General features: G+C 31.4%; 2 protein-coding genes across 2 annotated transcripts; one reads left to right on the plus strand and one right to left on the minus strand.

The window, feature by feature from the left end:
* Positions 1-458: 458 nt before the first annotated feature.
* On the minus strand, positions 459-3,026 carry LOC133797756 (protein trichome birefringence-like 36). Its single transcript, XM_062235783.1, has 5 exons — positions 2,393-3,026; positions 1,898-2,069; positions 1,607-1,788; positions 1,099-1,257; positions 459-951 (listed from the first exon to the last, which is right to left on the minus strand). Exons 1-5 carry the CDS (start codon positions 2,707-2,709, stop codon positions 654-656), a joined length of 1,128 nt encoding a protein of 375 aa, XP_062091767.1. The 5' UTR covers positions 2,710-3,026; the 3' UTR covers positions 459-653.
* A 3,407-nt stretch (positions 3,027-6,433) lies between these two features.
* LOC133795604 (uncharacterized) lies at positions 6,434-9,063 on the plus strand. Its single transcript, XM_062233057.1, has 3 exons — positions 6,434-6,561; positions 7,324-7,847; positions 7,910-9,063. The coding sequence occupies exons 1-3, from the start codon at positions 6,434-6,436 to the stop codon at positions 9,061-9,063; spliced, it is 1,806 nt and encodes a 601-aa protein (XP_062089041.1).
* Positions 9,064-12,323: the final 3,260 nt, after the last annotated feature.

Here is a 12,323-nt window from a genome sequence, read left to right on the forward strand (position 1 = left end):
AAGATCCTCCTGTCCTGGCCATAAAGTTAAAGTGAAGAGCATTCTCTTCCTTTATGGAGAATACTCTGTTTGTGGGGGTTGAAACTTGTGACTAAGTTCCATCATGTCATATTTTGAATGGTCACACAAGAAAAAGATTAACTTTGCATCTACTGGAGCTTCACCACTGAAATATCTCTCTACTCATTCCAAAATATGACATGAGGAATCCTATGAGAAATACATATTGCTGGTCTCAGCCATACTGTCCTCAAAACTGGACAATATCTTTTAGGATGTTCTTTTAGTTATTTTACTTTTCTTCAGCTTGAGTGAATCTTTATCTTTCATTCTCTCAAATGTGATACAGAAGAAATAGTTTTGATACACTTCAAGTTTGTGACTGCAGTAAGCTATTCTATACTATGTTCTCAAACCAAAAAGCTCTACAACATTCAGCACGAGGTCACATGAAGGAATATAGAAAAATAGCACCTTGGCCTATGTGTTCAGTATTGAGAATTAGAATCACAAACCGAACATACATGCAACATTGTTATAAAACTCTCAGAACAAACGACAACATAAAAGACTTGTTTTTTTACATACACTAAAGAAAAAGAAACAAACTCTAATATGGCAACTTACCTACATCTTCGAACACGATATGGTACTTATAGCAGGGCGCCCAGCATCTCGTTCCAGATGTCAGGCACCCCGGGAAGGCACCAGTGGCTGCAGTCGGAGGAAAAGTCTTTCAGGTGCTGTTTCTCTTCCTGCCCCATAGCCCTTCTGTAGACAGAAGGGTGACCATCTCTTCTAAAAGCAGACAGCGTAGTTACATCTTGTAGATATACTGGAAATCTCATCCTTTTTAACACCCCTTGTAGTACTACTAATTGTTGAGGAACATGTGGATGACTAAAAGCAGCTAGAGGCTGCTTCTGATTGTAGCATTTCCACCCATTTTGCCTGCCAGATAATATAGTAACATAAGAACTCAACCGCCTTGACGTGTAAATATAATATTGTTTCCAACCATGGTTAAGCCCATTGCAATATTCATAATTTAGAAGCATACTTATGTTCATAGTTGCATAGAAGAGGTCTGCATAATACCTGTTATGCCTAGGTGACATGCTTCGGAAAAAGACTCGAGTTTGGCGAGGGTCTAGATTCAAATCTACCCATTTAGCCCATGTAGTGAGTCCTTTTTGGTATGCAATCATGGGATTCATAGTTTTGTAGAGAGACTGGCCTTCCATGTAATAGTCCCACCTAAATAAGTTAAAATAACTCAATTTAGGAGAATCATGAGTGTACTTGGGCATTATATTATATTATTATATGGACACAAATAGAATCTAACAGAAAACAGTTAAGACTTGAGAGAGATATAATAAAAACTTGCATGACAATTTCAATGATATTCTCACCTTGAATCCTTTTAAGTTATATAGAAAAAGAACTAAAAGAATCACCATCAATATGAATGAAAAGGGTGTTCACTTAACCGAGCTTTATACTTTCTTGTTTTAATTTTCTTTCTCACTGAGTTACATGTATCAAACACAAAAGGCAGAAAGAAATGTTACAGTAAGAAAGATTTATGTAAAATTTCACTTACGAACTCCATTTGTCTGTGTGAGTCCACCAATGAGCAGAGTCAAAAACGAGAAAATTAACTCCTCTCCAGTACCTAGCATTATCTTCAATGGAATCCAAATGTAAAATTCTCTCCTTCCCAGGTCCTTTCTTCAACTCTACTAGGAGTGGAGCCCATGCAAACTCAATTGATGTCTCAAAATCCTGTGTAAAATATAATTATCATCTTAGACTTTGCCAAAATAATGCTGAAAATGTTGTATATCATTCTATTTGGGTACATAAATTGGGGTAAGAAAAAGAAATGCATTACCATGGCATGGAATGCCATAGTTGGACCATTGTAGGTGACCCTCTTTCGGCCAGTTGGAATAACTCCTTGTACTAGGCAGACAAGAGACTCCCATTGATTTCTCATAATGGAATCACCCACCAACATTATTCGTTTATTTCTCATTTTAGCAAGAAATTTCAGTGCATTGAACCTGTTTGAGATGAATCCCAAAAACAAAACAACAAATGAATTAACCAATATGGACAAGTTGAGAATATTTCTAGTCCTAGCTACTGTGTCCTCTAAATTACTTAGAACAATACATAAACCATGAAAATTAGGCACACTGCATAAATCACCATTTTTTTTTGTTTACCTAATACACCATATGCTATATCCATGTAACAAAGAGAACTTTTTTATTATACCCAGCATAACCACCAAAAAGAAAACTTAAAGCTTTATGAGTAAATTAAACTAGATGTATATGGCTTCATGCAGCAATGTTAGAACAATAGAGCTCTAAACCATTACCTAGGAATGGAGCAACCATTGGGCTTCCACCTCCATTTCTGGTAATCAGAATCAGGCCTCCCATTCTTCTGACAAGTCACTGCTGTACTAAGATAAGGGCAAGTGGAATCATAGAGAGGATAAGATTGGTCAAAAACCCATTTCCCAGAAGAAAAATCACATGTTTTGGGTAAGTTTTTCCCACTCTGAACCATAACAACTCCATCTTCCTCACTTAGCCAAGACCCATCTCCAACCTCAAACTCTGAAGACAACCCATGAAAGAAGTAGAGAAAAAGGTTGAAGAAGAACCAAAGATGAAGCTTCAGTCTAGCCATGGAAGCTCTTTCTGGAGTGAAACTGAAGAAGAAGAAGTAACATTCTTATGAGGTGGGAACTTAAGAGGGGGTCACTACAAGTGCTACTAGACTAGGAGAAGGTCAGGTGTTGGATTAAGGCATGGATTGCGGTAAAGGGTGGGACCATAATACTATATGCCATGCAGCACAGTGTTTTTACTTTTCCTTTTTCTAACTCATTATTGTGAATTTGGTATTGCTTCTTGTAATCGATGCGTGCTTTTGGTGTTGCTTTTCATTATAGTAGCACATTCCGCTAGTGATTGTGTAAAAGAAGAAGAGAGAGAGAGCGTGTGTGAAGTTTTTTTCTTCCGGTGGTTGAAAGTTGAAACGACTTTAGTTTTGGTCACCGTGACCAGCGGTGAGTTTGTCTTTCAAACGTAAATAAAGGTTAAAGTGAGCATTATTATCATTCGAGGAACACTGGAATGGAACAGGATGTTGGTCTTCCCTTCGATCTTTTACTTTGGTTTCATAGAAGCATTCCGAGAAAATTTATATTAAAAGAAATGATTATACACGTGACACGTCTTTTTATTTTCTTTTTTTAAGAAGGGAAATTTGCCGTGATATTAAGTAAGTAGTTTGTAAAATTGCACATGGATTAAATAGATTAAAGAAATGTGTTCCCTTGTTATATTTAACACATTTTAATAAAATTATAACTTTATATGTGCTAAATTTATAACATGTTAAAAGTTGTACCAAGTTTGACATAAGATATAGCATGTGCCAAATTTATCGCAACAATAAATGTTACTTTTTTATTTACTACTAGATATAAATAATGTACAATGCATGTTTGCTTTTTTATTTTTTATATAATTTATTAAGCTTTTTATGATTTTTGTCTTCCGAATTATGACATATACATTAACGTACCTTCTGATTTTTACAGACTATTAAAAATTCCTCTCGAACTATTCACAATATTGTAAAGTGAGACTTCTGTCCAATTTATCTAATGTGGCTAACGACATGCTGACATAGCTCTTTACTTGCTGATGTGTCTTAACCACGTCAGAGCCACATGTGTAATTTAAAATGTTAAAAAACTATTTTTTATTAAAAATAAATAAATTTAAAATAAATCATTACACTAAAAAAAAATTTAAATTAAATCAAATCTTACCAAACTAACTTTTTTTATAAATTATGATTTATTTTAAATTTATTAATTTTTCATTTTTTTTAATATTTTCAAATTACTTTTTTTTAAATACACATTATATTTATTAAATTTATATCATTGTCATATAAATTTCAAATAAATAAACAATATTATATATAAAAGAATGACATAAACATATTAAATAAAATATCAAACCAAAATAGTGTTTATGATTTTTTTAAATTTATATGTATAATATAATAACCTTTTTAAATATAAATGATAACTTTTTTAATAAAAATTAAGATTATGTATTATTATAATAATATTTATAATATTTAAATTTATATTGATATAAGTATTAAATATTTAGTTTTGTATTAAATATTATTATAATAATAATATTTTATAATATTTGTATTCATATTAATATAATTAGTAAAAAAATAGGATTATATATTATTATCATCATAATAATATTTTATAATATTTAAATTTATATTAATATAGTTATTAAATATCTAGTATTGTATTATATATTGTTATAATAATGATATTTTATAGTATTTGAATTTAAAGTTATATTAATATAATTATTATATATGTAGTTTTATATTAAATATTATTATAATAATGATATTTTATAATATTTAAATTTATATTAATATAATTAATAAATATATATTTTAAGTTAGTTTTAAAAGTATATTCTGTTAAATATTTAGAATATTCTGTTAAAGTTAACAAAATAAACCGTTAAAACAAAAAAAATTCGTTATCTCCACATTTTTTATATAGAAGAGATATTGTTACTAACATATTAATTAACAATTAATGACTACTTTTTTATAATAAAAAATTACTTTTTGTATATTATCAATACATATTAAACGAATTGTTATTTTTTGTAGTTAATTTGCATTTTTAAATATATGTAAAATTATTATATTTTAACTCGTATTATTTTGTTAAACAAATAAATAATCGTGTTACCAAAATATTACTGTTATATTTTGGTTACATGAGTAATTTTTTTATTTATAACAAAATAACATTAGTTAAAATATAATAATTTTATATATATTTTACCAAAATATTTCACGATATCAAAGTAATATTATAAATTAACTTATGTTATTTTTTAAATATATATTTAAAGTATTGTGCCTTTTGTAATGGATTAATAATTGTATACAAATAGGCCCATAATAAAATTTGTATATATAGTTACTTTGAAAAAAAAATAGCTATATAATAAATTTTGTAAAAAATTATTATATCCCTTAGTAATTAATGACTTACAGATAGTTTTAAACTTACACTATCTCCAATGGACTCCCTACATTTTGGCTAAATTTTAGCAAGAGAATTATTTTAGGGAGCCACTTTTTCTAAATTCACTCCGACCACACTCTCTATTTTAGTTAACATTTATTATTTTAATATTTTATTTATAAATTTAAATTTTAATATAGATTAGTTTAATAATTAACTACACTATTTCAAATGGGACAAGTTCGGTGGACATCACTTTTTACATTATTTTCTACACTAGTTTTAGACCGTTAGATCAAGTTCAATCCAAGGGTCCCAACAAAGCCATAATTAGAAAGAAAGAAAAAACAAACAAAACACTCTTCTCTCCCGACTCATCGGTGCTGCTATTGCCTCCATCAACACACATAAAGTCACTGCCTTCTTCGAGCTCCCATTGCTATTGCCAACGCCCCGGCGTCTCCGCCTGTAGTCGTTGTCGTCATCCTTTGCAACAACAATCTTTGGGGTTTGCTTTTTGCCCTGTAAAGAAACAAAGCCAAATTGTTTTCTTCTGTAAATGATTGATGTTGCAATAATTGAATTAGTAAATATATATATAGGATTTTTGTAGATTGTGATATCATTTTTGTATTTTTTATTTTTGTCCCTTGGATAAATTATAATTTTTTTATTTTATTTTGGATGATAGTGTACATTATATTTAAGCAAGCATCTTACTAACTTTTTAAAAAATTTGAATAATTTACAGTGTTGAAATCAAACTTCAAACTGTTAATTGAATGCGTGTTTGATTTATTTATACGAGTTAAAAACATATTATTTAAATCATAATTTTGTCATTATAAATTATTTTGAATTTTTCAAAAATTAACTGAATGTCTATTATAACTATCAAATATACAATTATTCAAAAAAAAATTAAATTATAATTCTTCAAAGTACCGAAATTAATAAACGCGTGCATGGAATGGGCAAAAGTAATACCCTTAACAAAGGACCTCCTTGTATATATGTATATAATTAACCGTGGACCACACATGTAGAGTTTCAATGAAATGATTGTTTTGGCAAATTAAAATAAGTTGTTATACTCAAACCATTCCATGGATGAGAACAAAGAGTATCACTTTAATATGCAAGTTAGAACTTCAAAATCACCAAAACAGAGAGTCAAGTGAGGAAGATGAATGTCAGCACCTTAAACATTCTTTTAGTTTTTATTTCTTTCCTATTTGATTTTGTTTTCGGTCTTTTTTTTTTTCCTTTTCCTTTTCGTAGATAAATAACATAGGAATGAGCTATAGGAAATGAATAATGGAGTACGCAGCCTACAACATTTCCCAACTTGCTCATCCCCTTCTCAAACCTTCAGGGGCTTGCATTGTGTTTGTTTCTTCTGCGGCTGGACTTTTAGCAGTAAATGTTGATTCACTTAAGAAAATGTGCTTGTGACTGAATTGTGCTTTATTTCTCTCGAATATTCTTTCTAATTCTTCTTTTTCACAAGTGTTCTTATCTATGTTTTACACTAACACTTATTTTCATTTGCTTGATTTTATTCTTATCAAGATGACTCTCTTTGATCAAAGCACATTTTTTTTGGGTTGAGTTTTTATTTTTTTTTCATATATATAAAATAAAAAAAATGATAATAAAAAAAAATAATAATTTGACAAGGAAATTCTTGGTGGACCGAATCATTGTGGTGATTATGAGAAATTATGCATTTAATTGTGTGATTTAATATATTATTTGTCTCCAAGGAATTTATTTTTGACTTCTTTCTCATTTTGGAATATCATGATTTGTCTCTTTATTGTCTTGTATTTTGTTTAGAATTTTTTTAAAAAGAGGGAAAAAGTCATTGAGGAGATCGTGTGGGGTATTTGTTTCTGGTTACTTTTTTTTTTTTTGGTTGGGTGTTTATTCATATTACATTTTTATAAACAGATTTTTTAATAATAAAAAAAAAGGAAAGTTGTATGTGAATCGTGTAGATTGTTTCATTTTCTTGGTTAATTAAAACAATTTTTTAATAAAAAAGGGAAACTTCTTTTTGCCATGGGTATTCATTTTGGGTAAGTAAGTTATTTAAAAAGGCATGCCATTACCCTATTTCTTCTCACCCACGACTCCACTCAGTTATTTCTTCTCCTTCTCATTTTTTTTCTCTCATTCTCTTGTAAGTACTTTCTGTTTTTCAGAGAAAAAACGGTGAGAACTCGTGGTGCCTCCTCCAAGAAGATCCCTGTTTCTCAATCCCGAAAGGTGCCATCTCCTTTGCCTCCTCCGTCTGTGTCAACGGCGCCTCTTTCTGTTCCAACAGCTCCCACATCTGTTGGAAAGTTCTGCAAATCCAAGGCTCGCAAAAAGGTGTTTTCGCTCTCTCATGAACATCCTATGGTGTTTCCAGATATCTCTGCTGACATTGTTGCACCACCATCTGAAGTGGTGGTGCCCTCTCGAGCCAAGGACCATTCTCCTCTTCCGTTTGATTCGTCTTTGGAGGCTAGGGCAAAATCGAAATCTGTTTCCTCCTCTTCCAAAGCTGCTGCTGCTGGGTTGCTCAAATTGCCCTTGAAGCCGAGTCAGTCCAAGAAAAATTCTGTGTCTCCCAAAAGGAAATTGGGGTTGGACGCGTCTCCTTCTCCCTTGTCCGCTGCCAAGAAAAAATTGAAGGCTCATCCCCCTTCACTTCCTCCTCCGAATCTGATCCTGAGGGAGATAAGTCAGAATCTGAAGCAACTCATGATACCACATTGTCTGATGAAACGGTTCCTGACATTGCAGAATCAGAGGCTGAGTCTGATGAGCCAGAAAAAGAAGACACTATCCCCTCTGAACAAGAAGCCGAATCTGACTCAGACCACATTGCATCTCCTTTGCCATCCAAAGCTAAAGGGAAGAAACCTATTTCTGGTTCTACACCTTCACCAAAACATTCAGGTGTAAATTTCAAACCTTATTCTTCCATTTTTTTCTATAATGATAATGCACGTGATATGGTTCTATATGCTCAACGAAAATTTATCATTGAAACAAATTATGTCTTGAGTGATCATCGTCCTTTTGGTGTGCTAACAATGCTTCAAGATCGACAATGGACAGGTTCTTTGGTTAAATTTTCTGGTTTTGTGGATAGAATAGTCAAGGAATTCTATGCCAATCTTACTAATGAAATTATTGAACCTTCATCTCCTCTGTATAATAAAGTGTTTGTTAGGGGCCATTGGTTCTCTTTTTCTCCTCAAGACATTGCTCTTGCTTTGCATCTTCCCCTTGATGTCGAGGATGATGTTGATGGTGCTTCTCTTGACAAGGACATGGTTATCACTGAGTTGGTTGGTCAAAAAATGGTATGGCCATCTAATACAGTCATCTCAGTTTCAAACCTCACCTACACTTATGCTGTTCTTCATAAGTTTGCCACAACAAATTGGAAGCCCACTTCTCACACCGCCACTATTTCTTTTGATATGGCTTCATTTTTGTACAAAGTGGGGACCGGTCTTGGTATAAATTTGGCTTTGGTTATTCATGATCAAATCATTGGGTTTTGCAAAGGTAACAGGAAAAACTTGAATATTCCTTTCCCTCATGTTATTTATAAAGTGTTGAGTATGCAGAAAAAAGATCTCCAACGAGATCAAGAAGACTTGGTGGCACCCACTACTGCCGCTTCCTACAAGGCCTCTGCCCCTCCTACTGAAGCCACTGCTGCTCCGTCCTCCAAGAAAGTCAAGCCCCGATCTCTGAAGATCGCCTCGGATGACATCCCTCATGCCTCCTCCTCTGTTGCCACAGATTCAGGACTTGTTGCAACCGAAATAGCTGCTGTTCGAGCCTCTGTTGATTCTTTGACTGCTCGAGTGATGTCAATTGAAGGACTGCAACGTTCTGTGTTGGAGGCTGTTCAATCTCTGTCCAAAGCTCCAATTGTTTAGTTTTTTTCTCATTTTTGTCCATTAAACATTGCTACTCTTGTTTTAGTTTTATGGTTCTTTGGCTACTTTGAAAGACACAAAGGGGGATAGTAGATTTCCAAAACCTGTTTGATTGTTTGTTTGTTTAACTCTGGACCTTCTTATTTTGAGGGGGAGTTAAGTCTAGTTTATTTACATGTTTGTTATAAGTTCATGCATGTTTGCAGGGGGAGTTTTTTCTCTTTACTTATCACTAACATTTGTGTTGCAGGTTTTTGAATTAATTTTGTCTATCAAATTGCCAAAGGGGGAGATTGCAAAATCCTTTATTGGCATATTTGACAATAATGTCAAAATTAATTAAAAGGGTATTTTCGAAATTAGTGGTTTCCTTTTTTGTAATATTTTGTGGTGAATTTCGAAAATGGGTAGTTTCTTGTTTTGGTGAAATATGCCTTTCTATATTCAGTTTTTTATTTATGTGTTAATAAAATAAATATATATATTTTCCTATAAAAGAATATCTTTTTCTTGAAATGGAAATTATTAGTATTTATTTTGTTTATCTGTTTTGGTTGCCCAGAAATCGTGTACAGCTTGCACAATTAATAAAGGATATATTGTTTCCTTATTTATTTAAGGAAACTGGGTTGAAAAACTGTCCAGGTTCAATGAATCTGTTTGAACGGATTGCCAGTCTGTTTGAACAGATTCTGACTTTCCTGTTTTGGAAGATTTTCCATTTATGGGCTGTTTGATTTCTGATTTGTTTTTCACGACCTAAAGGGATTCTAAACAGTATATAATCATCCTTAAGTCGTTGGTTTTTTATTATCTCTCTTGGGTATTACTTTCCAAATATTTTTCAAGTTTTAGAGAGACTTTTATTATGTGAAGAACTTGAGTCCAGCAAGTTCTTAGTGGTTTATTACAGTGTACTTCTGTATTGTTTTCTTTTGTGTTAATTGTGCAGGTTGAACACACTTGGACATCGGTCATCAAGCTTCGGGAGAAGTCTTGTTCGTGAGTCACTTTTCGGGAGGAAAAGTGCAAGTGTTATGATTTGAAGGGAGTTCAAGATCTTAGCACTTCAAAAATTTGATTAGAAGTTTAGATTACAACAGTTGCGACAAATTCAAGAGGGAGTCTTTATTTGTATAAGTCAATTTGGTTTTGTAATCATTTAGATATTCTTCTAATAAATTTCATTCTCTGGGCGTGGCCTCGTGGACTAGTAGCAATCTGCAAAGATTGCTGATACCACGTAAAAATTCGTGTGTTCTTTACTTTATGTTCGTTTTTATCTTCTGGTCACAAACTGTTTAAACATATCTGGTATATGTTTAAACGTTTCTGTAACAATTTAACAATTAATTATTTAATTTAAATAATTAAGTTGGTAATCTTAAAAAACGGAATTTCAGTGGAGAAGCTGGATTGGTGGAAGGAGTTCCGGTGGGAGTGGCAAATGAATTGGAAGAAGTGTCACTGGAAGTTTCGTGATGATTCATCCACTCTCGGAAATCAGAATTAGATTTATTTTATGTCTCTTTTTCTTTTCTTTTTTTATTTATTTTTTTGATTGATTTTTTTTTTTTGTTAAACTTATTCCCAGGTAGATTTTGAGGTTTTCAGGTGATCTCCAACGCCTTACTATAACTCCCCGAGGTTACTGAGTAAGTATGGTGGATCACAAGTCAACCTTTTCGACCAAACAACCTTTAAGCAGAGTGAAATTGCTTATTTTGATAGAACAAGCTTGGTTTTCTTATAGTAATAAGTTCAACAATGTAATAGTGCAAATGTAGATGCTCGAAATGTTCCTAGGCCGATTGGGAAGGTTGCCAAGGTACCGCTTTAAACCCACACTTGCCTAGACAGAACTCCCCGAGGTTCCCAGGTAAGTGTGGAGGGTAACGTTATGACAAACCTTATTTAACAACCAATCTTTCTAGACAGAACAATATCGGTTTCTACCATTTGTAATACTACACAATTGTTCCCAATACTAAGAGTTTTATGATCGAAATTTTATGTTTTTTTTTTTTTGAAAAACTTAAATTCTAAGGAAAACTAAGGCAAAGAAAAAAAAAATCCTAAACTAAGCAACAAAATAAACAACACAAGAATAAAATTAAGAAAAGAAAATTATAGTGAAGATAGAATAGCAAGCTTAGTCTTTTTTTTTTTTTTCAAATATGTATTAAACTAAAAAAATAGAATAGAAATTAAGAAAGGAAAGAAGAAAATGGAGTAAGAATTAGCTAAGAAGAAAAAAAAAATTAATAACAATTATTATAAATATATAATAACAATTATTATATAAACCAAAAGAAAGATAAAAAATGGAAAAAAAAAGAAGAAAGAAATAAAGATGGAAATAAAGGAAAAGTATATATATATATATATATATTTTTTTTGGTTTTTTTTTTTCTTTTACAGATATGTATATATATATATATATGAATATTAATATATATATATATATATATATTAACCGAGAAAAAAGGAGTAAAAGAAGAGAAGAGAAATAATAATAAATGTATATATATAAATAATTTTTTTTTTGTGATCTTTTTGGTTTTTTATTTTTATTTTTTTGTTTTAATTAAAAATTAGTAAAAAAATTATATTAACACAATATTTATTCAACACAAACACAAATAAAGTTACTAATATTTTTGTAAAAATTTCACTAAACCTTTGAAAATTACCTCCCCGGCAACGGCGCCAAAATTTGTTTAACGCCCAAAATGTGACAACCACTAAGCGGTGGTTGTAGTATAATCGGGCGGTCGATCCACAAGGAGGTAACCTAAAATCGAAAGGTTAGTAGAAAATAACATAAAAAGTTAGTAACAAGAAGTAAATAAAATTGTAAATGGAAAGAGGTTTGAGATTTTGGTATTGTATTTTTTTGATGAAATGATAAAGTGAGATATGTGAGATAAATGTAAGATGTAATCAAGAGTTTGAGAAATGGAAAGGTTTCAAGAATCATCCATATGCTTGCTTAGTTACTTGGTTACTTTATTTACAAAAGTACACAAGTAAATAGTTCACATCCCAACAATTACTTGGAAAATCTAACATTAAAGTCCATAGTTTTTATAACAAAAGTTCATTTGAGTTATAAAGTTCTTTACTTTAAAAGTACAATGTTAATCTTATCAAAAATCTAAAAATGACAAAATACCCAAGGGCAATAATGCAATAGAAGATTAGACATAAAATTATGTATCAATATTACTTTTACTAATTAGAAGCACATAGAAAGAGCA

This window comes from Humulus lupulus, chromosome 8 (genome assembly GCF_963169125.1).
Source record: "Humulus lupulus chromosome 8, drHumLupu1.1, whole genome shotgun sequence".
Taxonomy (NCBI): domain Eukaryota; kingdom Viridiplantae; phylum Streptophyta; class Magnoliopsida; order Rosales; family Cannabaceae; genus Humulus; species Humulus lupulus.